The sequence below is a fragment of the Pocillopora verrucosa genome, chromosome 1 (genome assembly GCF_036669915.1).
Source record: "Pocillopora verrucosa isolate sample1 chromosome 1, ASM3666991v2, whole genome shotgun sequence".
Lineage (NCBI taxonomy): Eukaryota > Metazoa > Cnidaria > Anthozoa > Scleractinia > Pocilloporidae > Pocillopora > Pocillopora verrucosa.
The window spans coordinates 26,121,509-26,139,451 of NC_089312.1; the positions used below are offsets into that span (position 1 = coordinate 26,121,509).

At 38.5% G+C, this 17,943-nt stretch overlaps 2 protein-coding genes across 2 annotated transcripts; one reads left to right on the forward strand and one right to left on the reverse strand.

The window, feature by feature from the left end:
• Positions 1-1,218: 1,218 nt before the first annotated feature.
• On the forward strand, positions 1,219-8,318 carry LOC131771587 (tolloid-like protein 2). Its single transcript, XM_066161708.1, has 6 exons — positions 1,219-1,267; positions 2,812-3,204; positions 3,500-3,865; positions 5,565-5,930; positions 6,186-6,555; positions 7,110-8,318. The coding sequence occupies exons 1-6, from the start codon at positions 1,219-1,221 to the stop codon at positions 7,330-7,332; spliced, it is 1,767 nt and encodes a 588-aa protein (XP_066017805.1). The 3' UTR covers positions 7,333-8,318.
• A 47-nt stretch (positions 8,319-8,365) lies between these two features.
• On the reverse strand, positions 8,366-11,252 carry LOC131771591 (uncharacterized). The gene is made up of 5 exons (XM_059087405.2): positions 11,028-11,252; positions 10,445-10,534; positions 9,813-9,893; positions 9,068-9,169; positions 8,366-8,590 (listed from the first exon to the last, which is right to left on the reverse strand). Exons 1-5 carry the CDS (start codon positions 11,110-11,112, stop codon positions 8,577-8,579), a joined length of 372 nt encoding a protein of 123 aa, XP_058943388.1. The 5' UTR covers positions 11,113-11,252; the 3' UTR covers positions 8,366-8,576.
• Positions 11,253-17,943: the final 6,691 nt, after the last annotated feature.

Sequence of the window (17,943 nt, forward strand, 5' to 3'; positions counted from 1 at the left end):
CACTACACTTAGTCACCTATTTCCCGCGATCGCGGGTTTTCCCCTCTATGAAGATCTACAAATCATTCCTCCTCCCCCGCCCCCTCCTCCCACTGGATAAAATTGTTCGAATGACGACAACAAGAATAGTTTAGAAGAATATGTGAATGAGCCAATATATTCAAACAGGGAATTAATCTGTTTTTCAATAATTTGCTTGACCCATGACCTTGTTTCAGCAGAAATATTGGACTTGCGGCGTGTTTCTGAAATGTTTACCACTCTTAACTCTTCACTCTTCGAGAAAAATACCAGGATTTTTGTTTCAAAGCGCTCCATTTGAAGTCAGAGTTGTAAGAGAGGAAAAGAATTGAAAATTTTAGAGTTTGAAGAACATCTGGATCATATGTTACTTCAGTTTTGGACGTGGCCTGCTTACTTATTTTTGCAAATGGCATCAAACGTATCATATTTGAAAGATCTCTCATTTCACATACCGAATAGCCTAGAAATCCTTAAGACGGCTTTCTCTTTCCGAGAGTGTACTTTGTATATGAAGATACAGGACTCACTTTGTGGATCGATCAGTACTGATGAGAATACTGCGAGTTTGATACCGAGATAGTTGCTATCCACGTTTGCATAAGAACCGACTTCTAAAGACTGTATCAATAACCAAATAATGCTCTTTTGACATGATTTCACAAAATGAACTTAGCCGTAGCTATTGCGAGAGTAGTCCTTTTCACATCTCTCCTGAAGTTATTTCTTTATTCTTTTTCAAATCACGGTGATAATGTTTTCAGTTCCTAACATCGATGATATTGTTCTTTAACTTGTATTTCAATTTCCCTCTTTACAATCAAAGGTAATGAAGTGTAAAATCGGTCGAATTAATAACCATTGTACAAACTGCATCAAGTACCACAGTTCTTCAACTTATAGCAGGTTTTCCATCTCTGAATTTGGTGACGTCTGATTTGGTGCATTGTAGAAAATCAGACGTCACCGAAACATTGGTAACCTTTTAAAATTTTTTTCCCAGGGACCTGTAATACGTCGAACTTTACCTTTTGACCCTACAATCACTTTCCACATAAAAACACTTAAAAACGAAGAATCAATACCAAGTGCTGTGTGGGAAAACTATAGAGCGAATTACGTCAATATATTCTATTGTGGAGTGGATAAGTAGCTGACGAAAACTTTCTTGAGCAGTTTTTTCAAGTATTTGACAGAATGGTGTCAAGAAAGCTCTGCTACATTGCTGTGATTATCGTTTTTTCTGGTAAGTAATTCTTTATCATAGCGAAGGGAAGGTGGAAGGAGATAAGAGCTCGTGAGGAGCAATTCTGGAACAGTTCTGCTCTGAGTATTGACATCTTGGTACGATCTTTGACTTATCGAAATACAGCATTAATTTCTATTCAAGTTCCCTGCTCATTTACCTCAAAGAGATACTTCAGCCAGATCTAGAAACATGCGTTGTTATGATTAAGTTGATTTGTGGAGGTTCGATTGTAAATCGGTTTGTTAAATTCCGAGGCAATACATACATGCTATCTTACTTTCTACAGGTCAGGCATTAGTCTCGTTTAAAATGTAAGAAAAAGTGCTCATTCGCGTAACAAAGCAGCAGCTTATGATCTATAAGGGGAAGTAAGCAAATCTGGCAAAGCACGTGCCAAATGAAACCAGAAAAAGCCTTTAGCAATAAAATATCGAGTCATTTTCCATTTTTTATTCAGTCAAACAGAAGCTAGGAGTTCCTCTTTGACTCAGAGCTTTAAACTCAGACTTCTACCAAGCAGTAGGCTGCTTGGAATTCATTTTGTAAATGTTTTCTTAAGTTGTCATGATAACAGTCTTAAACAAATATTTTGCATTACAATAGGAAGTTGTGCTCGGTCTGACTTGTTCAGCCACCATCCAAGTACTTTGTTTTCGAACCTGACTTAATTTCCGCATATCTTCACATCTTGGTTTAATTTTATATTTATTTGTTGATAAATGATTTAAAAATAGAGTCTGATAGAAACAGCTAGGCGTTTAACTTAGACAATAAAGGGGGTAAGTTTCTAAAGAAACCGTGGTGCTGCGTTGGTGGGAGAGTATAACAAGGTAATTTAGAATTATAAACTGAGTTGATAACGTAAATTGGCCACCTTCATTAAAGCATTACAAAGCTAACGTTTCGCGCGCTAGCTCTTTATCGCCCCTCGAAGGGCTAACACTCGAAACGTCAGCTTTGGAACTCTTTACGGTGGCCAATTTACGTTATCAACTCAGTTGATAATACTTAATTACCCTATTTAACTCAGTTATCTTATTAGTAATTTACTAATAGAGACAGTGTGACTTCCGGATTGAGTGCTTTTCTCGTAATCTGTTGGTGATTGGCTTATTCAGGCTCTCCCTCATTTACTGGATATGCTTTTCTGTTCTTCCAAGCTCATTCTGCTTCGTTTCAGTTTGGATTCAAACCGATGCATAATCATTTATAATAGCTGGTTCATTGTTTGTATACGTTGCCTTGAAAATCAAATGCACATGAAAATATGCATATATGCTTAATATATGTCCACTGTTTTGGCCACATCTGTCCAACTAGCAGCCCTTAATTAGGCTCATATCCAACTCCATACCACTTAACCACTTGATTCGAATGCTGTTTATCGCAATCAAGTTTGTCAAAGGTTTGAATGATATAAGAGGGAAACTAACTCTTATACTACTGAACATTACAAATTTGACCCTATCTTAAATTTTGATATCAAAAGACAGCTCATCAACGGAAACCATACTGGAAAGTAACACTGTTTTTCTTTCCAGTTTTTACCCTGTTATCCTCGGTAAGAGGACAATGTAGTGAGGCCGGTATCACTGTCAATGGTACAACAGGAAGTTTCTCTAGTCCTAACTACCCATCAAACTATCCAAACAGAGAGACTTGCAGGTGGATTATAGAAGTTCCCCAAGAGCAAGTTGTGCATCTGAGTTTTGATGTGTTTGTAATGGAAAAGTGCGCAATCCCTTCACCGACCTGCAGCTGTGATCATGTGGAGATACGAGATGGACCAAATGTCAATTCTCCGAAATTAGCGAAATATTGCGGAGACGAAAATCCCGGTGCAATTATGTCATCTGGAAGATTCATGTGGGTTGAGTTCGATTCAGACTTCTTTAGTAACGCACAAGGTTTCTTGGCAACGTACATAGCAGTGGGTATGTGAGATTCAAGTTTCTCCTTAATTCAAACCGTTGCATAATCATTTAGAATAGCTGGTTCATTGTTTGTATACGTTGCCTTTAAAATCAAATGCACATGAAAATAAGCATATAGTAAGTTTTATCTTTGGAAAAGTGAAGTAGCGTATAAAGAATTTAAAAAAATCGCTCGCTATTATTTTATAGGGATTAAAACATGGACGCGCGTAGATATGGAATTTCTCTTCGAGTTTTCAACTCGATGGCTCACGAGTGAGATGTGCAGTTTTTCCCTCTTTTTGTTTCCTTTCAGATGCAAGTGAATGCCCGAGGGGTAAAATATTAAGTGGTACAAATGGCAGCTTAACCACTCCACGTTTTCCCGTACGTTACCCAAACAGTGTCAAGTGCACCTGGATAATACAGGTTCCTGAAGGCTTCCAGGTGCGGCTGCGATTTGATTCATTTCGACTGGAGACGTGTACTCTCCCTTCTGTGTGCTCGTGCGACCATGTCCAAGTGAGAGATGGTCGAGATGAAAGCTCACAGTCTTTAGCGAAGCTTTGTGGAGACCACTCACCAACCATACTGCGATCGTCAGGTCAAACACTATGGGTGGAGTTTGAAAGTGACTCTTTAACAGGAGGGCAAGGATTTTCTGTCACCTTCAAAGCTGTTCGTAAGTATACTATGTTGACGTACGCTAAAAGTTATCTAACTTTAAAATAATGTAATACGTAGTGAGATGTATCGGTGCAATGGGAAAAGGTCGCAAACAATTGTAATAAGGAAATTGTAATCGCACGGGGAAAGATAAAAATACTACAGCTGGTGGCCATAAGGAAACGATATAAAGATGATAGTGAACTTCCAAACGTTTCTTAAGATAAAAAAGGTTCGCGCAATAAATTTTCTTAAAAATTCCTGCAGGTAAAGTTTCAACTTGTCTATCCCAAAGTGATGAGAACTTTTAGAATAGATAAACCAGGCCAACTCCTTTCCAGGTAATTTAGTGTTAAAAACTGAGTTGAAAACGTAAATTGGCCACCGTAAAGAGTTAAAAGGCTGACGTTTCGAGCGTTAGCCCTTCCTCAGAGCGTTAGCTGTTCGCAATCAGAGCGTTAGCCCTTCGCAATCGCTCTGACGAAGGGCTAACGCTCAAAACGTCAGCCTTTTAACTCTTTACGGTGGCCAATTTACGTTTTCAGCTCAGCTGCCATACTCTCCAACCGACGCAGATACCCCCTTTTGTCAGCTCCTTTCCAGCCTGACTGGATGTAACATTACTCAAAATTGGAGCAACTTTTCATCAGTGTCAGTTACTTTCTATTTACTTAACATTTACAGGGATTATGGGATTATAGGAATCTTACATGCTGGCCAATTTATGGAAGAAAAATCTCCTAAACAATCATTCCCGAACAATGCTAGAAATGAAATGATTAAGCTGCAATTATTCCTTAAAGGTACCACAGCGGTTAAGATAGGATCTGTAAATTTACTCCTCCTATGTAAAATTAGAGCGAAGAAAAAAAGAAAAAGAATGAATGGTTTGAAGTGTTTCACCAACAGTGATACTTTTTCATTCGACCCGGCATTGCATTTGTACTGATTTCAGCTGAGAGTGACTGCCCAAGAGACGGTTATATACTGAGAGGTACAAATGGTAGTATCTCAAGTCCAGAATATCCTCTAAGCTATCCAGACAGTGTGAAGTGCACATGGATAATAGAGGTTCCTGAAGGCTATCGCGTACGACTTGAATTTCAATCTTTTCAACTGGAGACTTGCACAATCCCTTCTGTGTGCACATGTGATCATGTGGAAGTCAGGGATGGTCGAGATGCAACTGGCAACTCCTTGGAAAGGTCTTGTGGCGACAAGAAACCCTCCCACTTGCGGTCATCGGGGCGATTCATGTGGATCGAGTTTGAAAGTGACTCTAAGACGACACGCAATGGATTCCATGCAATCTTTAACGCTCTATGTAAGTGTCCAGTAGAAAGGAGCGCTTTCTCTCTTTGGAAAAAAAAATCAAATATTAAAATCAACCTTAGTTTGATTTATACTTTCATCTCAGTTGAGCCGTGTAACAATGAGCCCAGCATGAATTGATCCATTTTCCAAGAGGCATATCTCGCTGTGCTTTAGTTTTGCTTCTGCCCTAACGAGGGTCCTCATTCTTTATGTGCTGCTGTCTTGTATGGATTCTGTAACTAATCTGTTTAATGCAGACGCGGTTGTTTTCTATACTTTTATTCCCCCTTATTCCTTTCTGTACACTTCAAAATTGTCTATTCTTAAACCTTGAAAAAAGCAATTCAGAATTCATTAAAGTAATCCATTACAGTCATCCCGTCTAATATATTTCCCTTTAGCTGTGAATGAATGTCCAACAAGAGGAGTATTGCAAGGGACAAATGGCAGTTTCTCAAGTCCACAATATCCTTTAAACTACCCAAACAGTGTTACATGCACGTGGATTATAGAGGTTCCTGAAGGCTACCAAGTTCAATTAACATTCAATACATTTAAACTGGAGGATTGCGCAATTTCGTCGATTTGCACTTGTGACCACGTTGAGGTGAGAGATGGGCAAACGGAAAATTCGCCCTCCTTGAAGAAGCATTGCGGAAACGAGAAACCAACTCCACTTGGATCCTCTGGTCGATATATGTGGGTGGAGTTCGACAGTGACTCAAAGACAACTGAGAAAGGATTTAACGCTTCCTTTGTGGCAGTTTGTAAGTGATTGCAAATAGAATCTAACTAATAAAAAAATAAGATACGATTCGCGTCGTTTTTGATACAGTTTTTTTTTTCGCTTAGTTTTTGTTCCTTTGAGACGTTTCAAGGAAAAAAATTCGACCTTCAGTTCGAATGTATGTAGGATGAAGAAACGACAAGTATTGAAGTTATTTCTTAAAAATCTAGTTCTGACTTAAAGTCAGAGGAATTTGTTTTGGATTAAAACTTAGTCTTTTAATTTTCTTATTTAGCTGACAGTGAATGCCCAAGAAATGGTTTATTGAAAGGCAAAGTGGGCAACTTCTCTAGCCCTGGCTATCCAAAGGAATATCCAAACAGTGTGACCTGCACATGGGTCATTGAAGTTCCTGAAAATCATCTTGTTGAACTTACATTTGACGATTTTGAACTGGAGGACTGTTTCATATCATCAATATGCACGTGTGATCATGTTGAAGTCAGAGACGGTAAGGATAAGAGTGCGTCTGAGCTGGACGAGTTTTGTGGAGACGACAAACCATCGACGTTGATATCTACCGGGCGGTTTATGTGGGTGGAGTTTGAGGCTGACTCAAGCACAAATCGAAAAGGATTCCACGCGACTTATAAAGTAATCAGTAAGTTTCGGAGAAGGATACCCTCAACGTTGAAAGAGCTGTATTTCTAGTGTTTTTGAAAACTTGTGGTTAAATACAATACCAAAGTTTTGTTAGAAATGCATTATTCATTCAAAACAGACATCCCCTTAAGGTGGAGCCTTTAAGATCTTCGAACGAGTAACCTAAAAATAAGCCTATGTCTTCTTTGAATTTCTAGACCACTATTCCCAGCAGATTTAGTAGCCTTACGCAGCTGATATTCAAAACTGGACCTTTCACTGAATTGAACATCAGTCGTTATTAAAAACAGATTTTTTTTAGAGAAAGATGTCGGATGTTTAGAGAAAGACATAATTGATCCTAACAGTAACATGTTAACCCAGAATCTGTCTCGTTCACCATAGAATTTCTGTAACTCAGAAGTAGAGCATCGAAGCGCCAACTGAATCTGAAGGTCTAAGATTTGACCCCTTATGGGAAGTGCTAGACAGAATAGTTTCTTTGTCCTACGCTTGTGACAACACGAAAAAAAAATTTTCTCCATTTCATCATCGACTTTTTTTCTGCTAATATCAGATTTTCCGCATATTGTCTGTGCCCTTACTCGGTGATAGGGAAATGCTTTATTTTAACCTTTTTATTTTTTTACAGCATTGCTGCCACCGTTGGTGTGTTAGGAGGAGGAGTCTTCATCATAGTCTTGATGTGCATTGTGTTGGTCAAGAAACCAAATGTATTTAAGTGCAAGTGCCGTTGGAGTCTCTTCGGCTCCTGCTTCGACTGCGAAAATGCTTCGTAATAGTTGTAATATTCCTTGCTGAGAAAAAAAGGCTTTGAAATAATCTTGAGAGCATAAAGGGGCCAAACTTTCCATATTGTTTGATAAGAATACATGCGCTTGGTTTAATTCAGCAGAAGCGTCAGCAATGCGTGTGCCACGCGTATATAGTGTTGTAATTGCCCCCGCAGGGTTTTTTGGCCCCAGAGGGCCAAAAACCCGAGGAAGCACCTTAGGACTCCCCGCGTAATATAGAGGGAGACTTGAGAAGAGAGAATGTAGGTATTTTCGGTAGATCATAACCAGAAAAAATCTCGATTTGATCGCTTGCACGGCCGCAAGGTATCAACGTTTTTCCCGCAAATGGTCATGGGCGGCCAGCAAAAAGACACGCGCGCGAGGACTTTTGGGATCGGCGTCTTTGACACGAGCTTTGTCCTTGTCGAGATTTCGAGTTAAGCGTCCGCGTCGAGACGCGTTTCTAAGTCCAACGGTAATTGTGTATAGCATCTTTCTAACAATTAAAGGTAGTTTTGAGTTTAAAAGGTGATCAGAATCCGTCAAAAGAGAAACGGTTGTGTGAAGTCTCGATCGAAGGCGGCGGAGGGTCCACAGCTCAGTCAGCTAACGTGAGAACTTAAAGCAAAGAACTTGCAGCATAATTAAAGTATAACCAGATATCAAATACATGAAAAAGTTGAGCTTCTAACTCGTTTGCTTTGATGTTGGATTATTCTCAGAGTTTTAGAGTTTCTTCGGTCGGAGTCCACGCGACCATCAAAGTGTGAAAGGCGCGGAGAGTGCTGTTTTGTGCTTAAAAGCTGTCTTGACTCATTTGTGTTATACAGAAGTTAATACAGAAATAATTTCACCGATGCTCAGAAGACGGTGTAAGTTTAGCATTTTGACCGAAAGACTCGGTTAACTCCGATTTGTCCGCCGCAAATCAAGCTTATTGCACAAAGCCGAAAGACTCGGCAATTTCTGGATTTGTCAGAGGCAAGTCTGTTATTGGGCGCGAAGGACTCTCAGCACAACTGAAAGTAAACAGTAGTCAAAGAAAGAAAATTACTGGTTGTAATTGTAAATTACAGCAAAAAAAAAACATCCCAAGCACTTCGCAAAACTACATTTTGTACACTTGTAGTATTTTGAGATCCAAAATTACTAAAACCAAATAAATTAGGTGACTACGAAATTGTGTCATGGTTTCACTTGCATCTGTCTACTTTGAAAGAAAAAAACAACCTTGAGCCTTGAAATTTTCACTCTATGGGACCTGAAACGCAAAAACAGTAATAAAGTAATAAACAGAAACGCCATAACCATCGGCTGACGCGTCACTGGCTTTTTGCACTTCTCTGTCAGGTTGATGAATGAATGTGATATATTGCGTTCAACGTTGATAGAGTCGATCTTTCTTATCGGCAAAGGCCCACGGCTTTTATACAATAAACAAAATAATAAACGGTTACATGAAGATATAGAACTGCTCTTCTATTGTTCAAATAGATATCTCGAGTCTAACACTCGAAGAAAAATTCCGTATCTGCGCGCACACATATATTTACTGTCTCACACCAGATACCCCGAATCTACATAACGCAAGGAAAAATTCCCTTTGAAAAAGGACTTTGCTTAACACTCATTCTCTTGTTCGTCAAATCTCGCTTCAATACAAGATGTAAGGTAACTTCACGACTTTGATAGATGGAAGGTGGCCGCTAACTGAGGCTTTGATTTTGATATAACTTACATTTTTCATCACACTCCTGCTTAACTTCACATGGTATTCCTCGGCACCATTCCACATCTTCACAGTAACAGCCTCCAAACATACCACGACAGTAGTCGCAAGCTAATTAAAAACAAATATCCAAAACATTTTTATCTGCAATTGAATGCGAAAGCGATCTTCGCAGTTGTGAACACTACTTAATTCAGGCCTGTGCGATTTTCATCTGCAATGTATCATTACATGAGCGATTTCTTAACAGTTATCGTGTAAATGAATGCTGGTATGAGAGGACCTTAATGGGGTGATTGCTTTTACGGCTAACGGCTTATGCTGAGATCTCTAAATAACAAAGAAAAAAAGGGTAGCCATGTCATGTAATGAAAATGGACATTGCTTTTGAAATTCTATGGAAGCGACCCTTCCCCCAAAATCTTTAGCAATAGGAGATCTTACATGACTTACACGGTATGAACCATATTTTGGATTCTTTGGGATTATATTTTCTCTGGTAGATTTCTGATTCCTGGTTAATTGGCAAAGCTTGGTTTAGTTATACGGACTTGAATATACAAGTGTTCGTTTTCGACATTTTACCAAAATCTTTAGCAATAGGAGATCTTACATGACTTACACGATATGAACCATATTTTGGATTCTTTGGGATTATATTTTCTCTGGTAGATTACTGATTCCTGGTTAATTGGCAAAGCTTGGTTTAGTTATACGGACTTGAATATACAAGTGTTCGTTTTCGACATTTTACCTGGGTTGGATTCGGAGCCAAGAAGGTTAGCAGTAACAGGGGCTATGGTCTCCTCAACTACGATTTCACCTTCAGGTGACTCTGAATAAAATGCATATAAAAACATTAACTTTATTTTTCAAATGTGTTTAAATTACCAGTCTCCGACGTGGGACAAGAGATGAGTCTCCTCGGTGGTACATCAAGCAATACCAAAAAACTAGTTTGATTCGTTCAATATACCGAAAAATTGTAGGAAATTAAACTTTTGACGGGCAGTTTTTTCTTTTCGGCTTCTTAGAGGCGAATTGCACTAACTATTCACTTCCGAACTAGCCAATCAGTACGCACAAAAAGTACCATTCACTTGTGTGGTATATAGTAACACTGATTATTGGTGTGAGATTCTTGACATAGTTATACAAGCAATGATACACAGTCACTTGTTTTCCGTCACTTTTTTACCCTGTTTGGATTCGGAACCAAGAAAGTTAGTTGTAAAAATTATAAAAATTTGGTCTCCTCGACTCTGAATTTTATGATTACTGAAAAAAAAAAATCCAATCACGATAACAAAAATATTTGTGATAATCTAATTCTTCAATGCGAGTAAAAAGGTTTAACTCGAGCCTACTCAGGTTTTAATTTCTAACCTTCTTCTCGTTCATCTGCTATAGGCTTTGGCATAGTCAATTCCATCATAGCATTCACTTCTTCATCGTATCCTTTGACATCAGCGCCACCTTTGTGAATGATACGTTTCAGTTTTTAAAAAGATTCATGCCTTTATAAGTTGACCTCAGTGCCCAGTTGAGCCGTGCTCTGACGACCGAATTGAGAATATATTGCCCTTCAGGAACCACTAATCCTTGATTGAAAGAATTTCAGTGATAAGATTCTAAATCACTGTGATTTTCACCTTACTTTTCACGTTTTCGCAACCAATCCCATGTTGAGGGACTAGTGCGTAACTAGCGCCGGAGATAAGAAAGAGATGATGAGGACTTTTTATTCGGCGGGAAAAAGGCGCTGGCACAAATATACAATTATTATGCAAACGGCTGTCAGTTGACATAAAAGAAAAAAAACTTCCGAGTTGTACATTTTTTTCACGGGCAGTACAGTTAGACCTTAAGTTTTAGACAATGAAGAAAATGAAAACAGTGTTTCTTTGATAGCATCGGCCATAATTTTACCTCATTGATAACTTACATATTTGGATGAGACAGTTCTTACCTCGATTCCTCTGTTGGAAAGGAAACTTTACGCCGTTGCAGAGAGCGACATACAAAATAAAAGATATAACGCACACATACTTCATCGTGAGGTCACTACCGATAATAACTTTTTTTCCTTTTCTCTCAATTTTTTTAGCAAGATCGGATAAAGCCGAGTCAGCCGAGTCAGCAGAGTGCTCTGATTCAATAAGGCAAGTGAAATGAATCGTACACCTGGCTTAGCACTAGTTTTATTTCTGACAGTTCAAAACAAAATACTGCAAGTCTTTTGTTCATAATCACTAGACTGCGACCGGATTAATTAATGAATTTGCATAGCCCGCGATTTTCACGCTTGCTTTGCGCGCCACTCCGTCACAACTGTTAACGTCTATGGACAAACGACAGAAAATTTATTTCTGATAGGGATTTTCCTGGAGTCAGCTTAGTATATAATCCTCATGATAAATACGTTCTCTTTAATGAACGCTTTGTTATTTCAATAACATTTTTAAATGTTTGCGCTCTTCAAAACTAGTAGTATATTAAATTAAAAGTAACAGAGATAGTGATAATTGTAATGTTATAGAAATGTTCATGGTCATGTTTAAAATTTATATATAATATTGGATTCGTCGTACTTAAAAGAGAGAAATCAAAGACCGCTTTTGAAAATAGCTCAACTGAAGAAAAACAATTAATTTTTCTCGCTTCAGTACAGTTATTTTCAATGGCGCCTAAAAGATAAATATTCTCGAAAAATGGCGCGTGAAATGGCGCGTGAACTTCCCTCGTCTAATTTGTAGTAAATGGTCTCTGACAAGTTAGCTTGGTTGAGGGAACAGTGCATTAAATGAAGTCTCGGCATATAGAGTTTGGGATCTTCCTTTATACCACTAGCGCCTTCTGAGATTCGAACTAGTTATAGAGTTCCAGCACCAAAGAACATGTGCAATAATCCAAACAAACAACAGCTTCCCTAATAATATTTATAACAATATGCGTTCTTCACATGTCTCGCTCTCAAGACTCGAGCTTTCGCATGGCAGGCTATTACTTCTTTTTCCCGCACACTGTGGAAGTCCTATCGAAGAACTAAACGAAAACCACAAAAACCCAAGTTTTCATTCGTTTCCTTAATAAACATTTATCGAAACTTTTCTTTAAGGTACACTCTGTTATCCCAATTAATTTCCATAATGTTTGTATGTTTTTAACATTGGAATTTATACTTCATCACCCGCGATATGTACATTGATTTGTACGTTTATCGTACTATTGGTCTTTACCCTTCGTCAAGGAAACAAAATTTCAGCCTAAGTAAGATGAAAAATGCAATTTAATAAGGGTAAGTAAACCAGATCAAATTTGCCATTTGCGGGTTCCTTGCTCACCCGTTTAACGTTCCACAACATCAGACATAGTTAGATGCTACACTGGTTTGCAGATTTAATGAATGTAGCCGAAGAAGTTACAATTCATAGACCCAACGTTTCGACACTCCTGTCTAGTGCCTTCATCAGGGGTGATCTAAACGCTGCAACAAGAGGTCCTTTTATATGATCACTAATTAGCGGCCTTTTTTCTGACGAGGTGTAAATAAGCGTCAGGAAGCAGACCGCCATCGTCACGATTTAGAGGAGCGTGGGCGGAGTTAATGTGCCAAGCCTCCAAACAAAGGCGCTGGTGGTAACGCCGATTAGTGGTGATAATTTTAGAATTATCCTACCCAATTGTATGGTTGGTTAGGCAAGTATGCTCCGATAAAGCTGAATTTTCCTTTTTGCAAAGAAAAACCGCTTTTTGGTGCTCTTTTAACCGCGTACCAAACTGGCGTTTGGTCTGTCCGATGTATTCGTTGTCACAGTTATTGCAAGGAATAGAATAAATGGCGTCGGTTCGTTGTTCTTTCGTGACAGGATCCTTAGGTTTGGCGAAAATATGCCCCAAAGTCTGAAAAGGTTCTTAAGCAACTTTAACGTTGTGGCTATTCAAAATTCTCTTGATGGGTTCAGTAACACCCTGTATGTAAGGAATAACAGCAAAACCAGTCGCTGGTTCCCTTTCATCAAGAGAGTTACTATTTGTAACTGGTTTTTGGCAGTTACGGAGAAAATTTTTTTGTATAGCCATTTGCCTTTAGGACATTGGAAACATATTTCCTGCCGTAGTCTTCTTATGTCAAGTGACAGCTGTGATAACTAGCTTCTAGTGAGCCAAGCAGACAGTGTACCAGCTGTTCGTCCAAAATCGCTATTGGACCCGCGTAAGACCTTTGTTTATAGCCTCATCATGGGAATGGAAACTTTGCAGTGTGGCTGGAAGCAAGAATTCGAATTTAAAAAAGAACAAAGCACTATTCTTCTGATGACATCAAGAAAGCATCTATCGTTCAACTTCATTGGACTGCAACTTAATCAATATAATTTGCATAAGTCTTGTTAAATAACGAGTCACGTAAAGCACAAGCAATTTAATCTTTTTTTCTTGGTTTCGATGAGCTAAGTGAATAATTTGTGGAAATTTTCCTCGATGCATGAACTCTACTGATGCGTTCGACGAGGGAGATCTCAGTCCTACAGTAGACGGGAGCGAAATTTTATGAGACGGTGGACTGCGGCAGTTGGAAGGATGTGGGGACATGGATGGATGTGCACGCTCCGCAACAGGGACGAATACAAACAATGAATTTCTATTCAATTTTAAGAAGCATTTCCCATATGAAAGTAACACCAACGCTGCATGACTCACGCAATTTGCTCTATTTTGTGCAAGGATAGTCAGTCTTAATTTGCGCGGATGGTATTATGAGCGCACACAGCCATTTCCCTCACAACACTATATAACCATGTTCACATTTCCGAATTAAATTCCTTCGCTTTTAAATGGTTCGACTTCGAGAGTATTTTCAAAAAAGTATTTTTATCAAAGAACATAACTCGTGGAATGATACTGACCAGTAAACTCAATTAAAAAACGAGTTGGAAGTCACAAAATTCCGATGAACTAGAGTGTTTGGAGGCTCGGTTAGGTCTGTGAAAAAGGACAGACGTACTTGCGTTAGTATTCAAACCACTTCGATCGTTTCCGAGTCGCAGATCGGCTCAGAGGTAACTAAATTGTTGTCATTAATGTTATGTAACTATAACTAAATTTTCAAAACAAAAATTTGCACGCTGTTCGATACTTTTTCCAACTTTATTAAGAAGCTACGTGCTCTTATACAAATTAGCGCAGACTTAGTTACATGCAAAGATCTCTTCTTATGGACGTTGTGTCCATCAGTGTCTTTATATTAACTGCTTAGAAGCGATTTACTACAAGTGCAGCTACGATGCTAAAGAGATACATTTATGCAGCAAATAGCACCAAGTGCCTCAGCGGAACCTCAGTTCTATTTCAGTCTTCAGCGAACTAAAAGATGAATAACAAATCAGAAGGATAAAATGAATTGTAAAGCAACAAAGCGTTCCTCTAATGTCTAGATCTGTTTATCATAATAGAGGAGATCAGTGATCCATAGTTTTTTAAATCAATTTTAATCCATGTAGGTATTTTTCTTATTTCATCTTGGATTAATTATTCTCATCGCTACTTGAAAGTCGGTTAGAAATATTTAGAGAACTTACCCTTGTTATGGCGGAGTTTTCGTGCAAACTTCGGAAAAATTTTATCCCTCTTATTGACCTCGCCTAGAAATGCAAATAAATTGATTGTATAAGAGCGCAGTTCACATCGGGAAACATTATCCACTTGCTGGCTTGTCTGAGTCGTGTTACGTATTCAAATCACTATTTCTGATTGGTTAGCAAAACAGCCAATAGCGAGACGTGATTACGGAGTCCGTTAGCGAACCTTTGGTGTTATGATTCTTTAGATCCTTCATCATAATGGATTTTCATTGATCTGTGACTGCGAAGATGTTTATGAACGTTACGTTTAAGAGTTTTCTTTCAATTTTCCGATAGACTAACGGAATTCGGGAAATAAGCCTCGCATGGAACTTTCTAAGTGCAGTGAAGCACGAACCATCAAGTTTGGATTCGAGTTCGAGTTGGATATCAAGCTAGAAACCAATTTTTTCTGTGATTGATTGATTGTAAACCTAGTAGTATACGTGTTTGCTAAAAAATTTCACTGTCGGAAGACCTGAATGCGAAATCGGAAGTCTTCATGAGCCGAACTCCCTGAAGAATAGGAATAAATGACATTACTCACATTTATTTTTGCATTTCTCAGGTACTTCACAATCATTACTATTACAGAATTCCACGTCCTGGCAAACACAATCCTCCAACATATAGTCAACGCAGAAGTCGCAAGCTATTGAACAATAAATCCATTGTTACAATTAGAAGACAGTTAAAATACAAAACAAAAACGAATAGGTGAACAGGTAAAAGTTAAGTGCAATTTTGTTGCAGCAGCGAACGATTTCAGAAACTGTTTTTAGAAACCCACATTGCTCATTTGAGATTGAATTTCAATCAGCAAACGAAAAAGGACGCGAATTTCCAGTCCTTAATTTTACATTTTGAAATGTGCACTAAGAACCTGATCGGTGATCTTAAGAAAAATTAATTTTGAGCCGACTACAAAGCATTGATCACAATTTTTTTTTTATCTGCCAGATACTCGATAGGCAACGCAAATATCAATTAGTATTTGAAATAAATCGGTTAGATTTTAGCTCTAAAAAAACTTAAAAACTCTTCGCTTCAAACAGTTGAGATCTCCGGAACTAACCAAGCGTGAGACTTGGCGAACAAATTCGTATTTAGTCTCTAAATGAATGTAAAAGGGCTATATTTAAGCTCAGCAAGGAGCTACACTCTACGGCTACAGACATCTCTTGAACTGTTAACACAACACAAATTAAACCAGCAGATCTTTGAGCCGAACAACTTTGCTTAAATTGAATTAGTTAATGTAACAAAATGGCGGTGAAGCGTGTGACTTCTACATACCTTGGCGCTTTACATGTAATGGGATCCTTGCAGCGTTGCAATTGAAAACAATCAAAATCAGAAACATCAAAAATACCGTCTTCATCTCTGGAGTAACACAGATTATTGTACTATGTGGAATGTCTCTGACTCAAAATCGAAATCTCAAAGACGACGATGCGTTCGGTTCAGTTGGCGGAGCCTGATCGAGGTCTTTCGCCAAAATGAATGGTACTCCAACTGTATGTATCTTTTATTTGTCACAAATACGACAAAGGCCTCGAATAAAAAACAAATGATACAAGAATGATTGGCTGATGACGCAGAAGGTTCCTTGTTTTCGCGGTTGGCAAATTTTAATGACAAAGAATATTTTTCGCAACAAGCACTACCTCATTGAACCAAAGCAACGGACTGAAACTAGCGTCTGTTTTTCATTTAAGCAACCGCAAAGAAAACCGGGTATGATTTATGATGCGAATCCATATTTTAAGCCATTGCGAAAGACTTGTATAAATTTCTCTTCAGCTAAAACTTAAAACAGAACCCAAAAAACCGAAAAAAAAAACTCTATTTGAGCTATCAGATGTCTGTAGCTGTCTTTGCAATGCTTGCAAAGTTCAAGAATGAAGGAACTTCGATGCAATGAAGTGAGACAAACGAGTCATGACATGATAAACTCATAGATCAATATGCGCACTCATGGATGAATGAACAGCAGATTGTTGTATTTAACTATTTTCCACCCCTCACATCTGTCAAAGCTTTATACAAAATAAAGAACAAATGACGAATGATGACAAGATATTCCTTGCAATGACTGTGACAACGAATACATCGGACAGATCAAACGCCAGTTTGGTACACGGTTAAAAGAGCACCAAAAAGCGGTTTTTCTTTGCAAAAAGGAAAATTCAGCTTTATCGGAGCATAGTTGCCTAACCAATCATACAATTGGGTGGGATGATTCTAAAATTATCACCACTAATCGGCGTTACCAACAGCGCCTTTGTTTTGGAGACTTGGCACATTAACTCCGCCCACGCTCCTTTAAATCGTGACGATGGCGTCTGCTTCCTGACGCTTATTTACACCTCGTCAGAAAAAAAGGCCGCTAATTAGTGATCATATAAAAAGACCTCTTGTTGCAGCGTTTAGATCACCCCTGATGAAGGCACTAGACAGGAGTGTCGAAATGTTGGGTCTATGAATTGTAACTTCTTCGGTTATATTCATTAAATCTGCAAACCAGTGTAGCATCAAACTATGTCTGATGATAAGATATATTTGCACAACAGTGGCTTGCTTCCTGGTGTGAATTCATTAGCAAAACGCCCGGGAAATTGCTTGGTCTTAATTTATGACTAAATAATATACATGAAAAAATTACTCAGTTCTGATTGGTTAAGATAGATGCAGTTTTCAGGTAATTCAGTGCAGAAGAGAGTTAAAAGAAAGAGAAAGTAACAAACCAGACATTCTGATTGGTAAATAATCAAAGAAACTCACAGATAGCCAATCAAATGCGAGCCTTGGATGTCGCAACAGAATTTGAAAATTTGAAAATTTGCGAGCGAAACATGGCCGGCGTTTTAAGTAGGTTTTCTTTCGCCACCGCAGCTGAAAAACAGCTCAAACAACGAAAACACTGTAAAAAGCACTGCTTTTTGGTTGTCGGTTTAGAAAAGTGGTGTTTAGAGAAGGGAACTGCCAAGGAAATCGAAAATTACGAGCCAACCCAGCTTAACACTTTGCTCGAGCGATCCAACGCCGAAATGAAAAAACAAACATGGTTAAACCTCGGAAACGACGATTCCATTTCCAAAAGTGATTTGGACACAGACTGAACAATTTCTTGAACTGTTTAGCCGGATTTTTAACTTTTTTTGCGCCTTAAAGATGTGAAGATATCATGACATACTATTGTTTTGATCGTACGCGGTTGTTTTGACCGAACGCACGGTTTGAATAAATTATTTTTGCACTTGA

Excerpts from the sequence above, each read along its gene's own strand:
- LOC131771587 (XM_066161708.1), top strand. The coding sequence starts at position 1,219 with ATGGTGTCAAGAAAGCTCTGCTACATTGCTGTGATTATCGTTTTTTCT. Across the intron at positions 3,866-5,564 it reads TGTCACCTTCAAAGCTGTTC|CTGTGAATGAATGTCCAACA; the intron begins GTAAGTATACTA and ends ATTTCCCTTTAG. Across the intron at positions 6,556-7,109 it reads ACTTATAAAGTAATCAGTAA|ATTTTCCGCATATTGTCTGT; the intron begins GTTTCGGAGAAG and ends TGCTAATATCAG.
- LOC131771591 (XM_059087405.2), bottom strand. The coding sequence starts at position 11,112 with ATGAAGTATGTGTGCGTTATATCTTTTATTTTGTATGTCGCTCTCTGC. Across the intron at positions 10,535-11,027 it reads TTTCCAACAGAGGAATCGAG|GTGGCGCTGATGTCAAAGGA; the intron begins GTAAGAACTGTC and ends TCATTCACAAAG. Across the intron at positions 9,894-10,444 it reads AGCAGATGAACGAGAAGAAG|AGTCACCTGAAGGTGAAATC; the intron begins GTTAGAAATTAA and ends CATTTTATTCAG.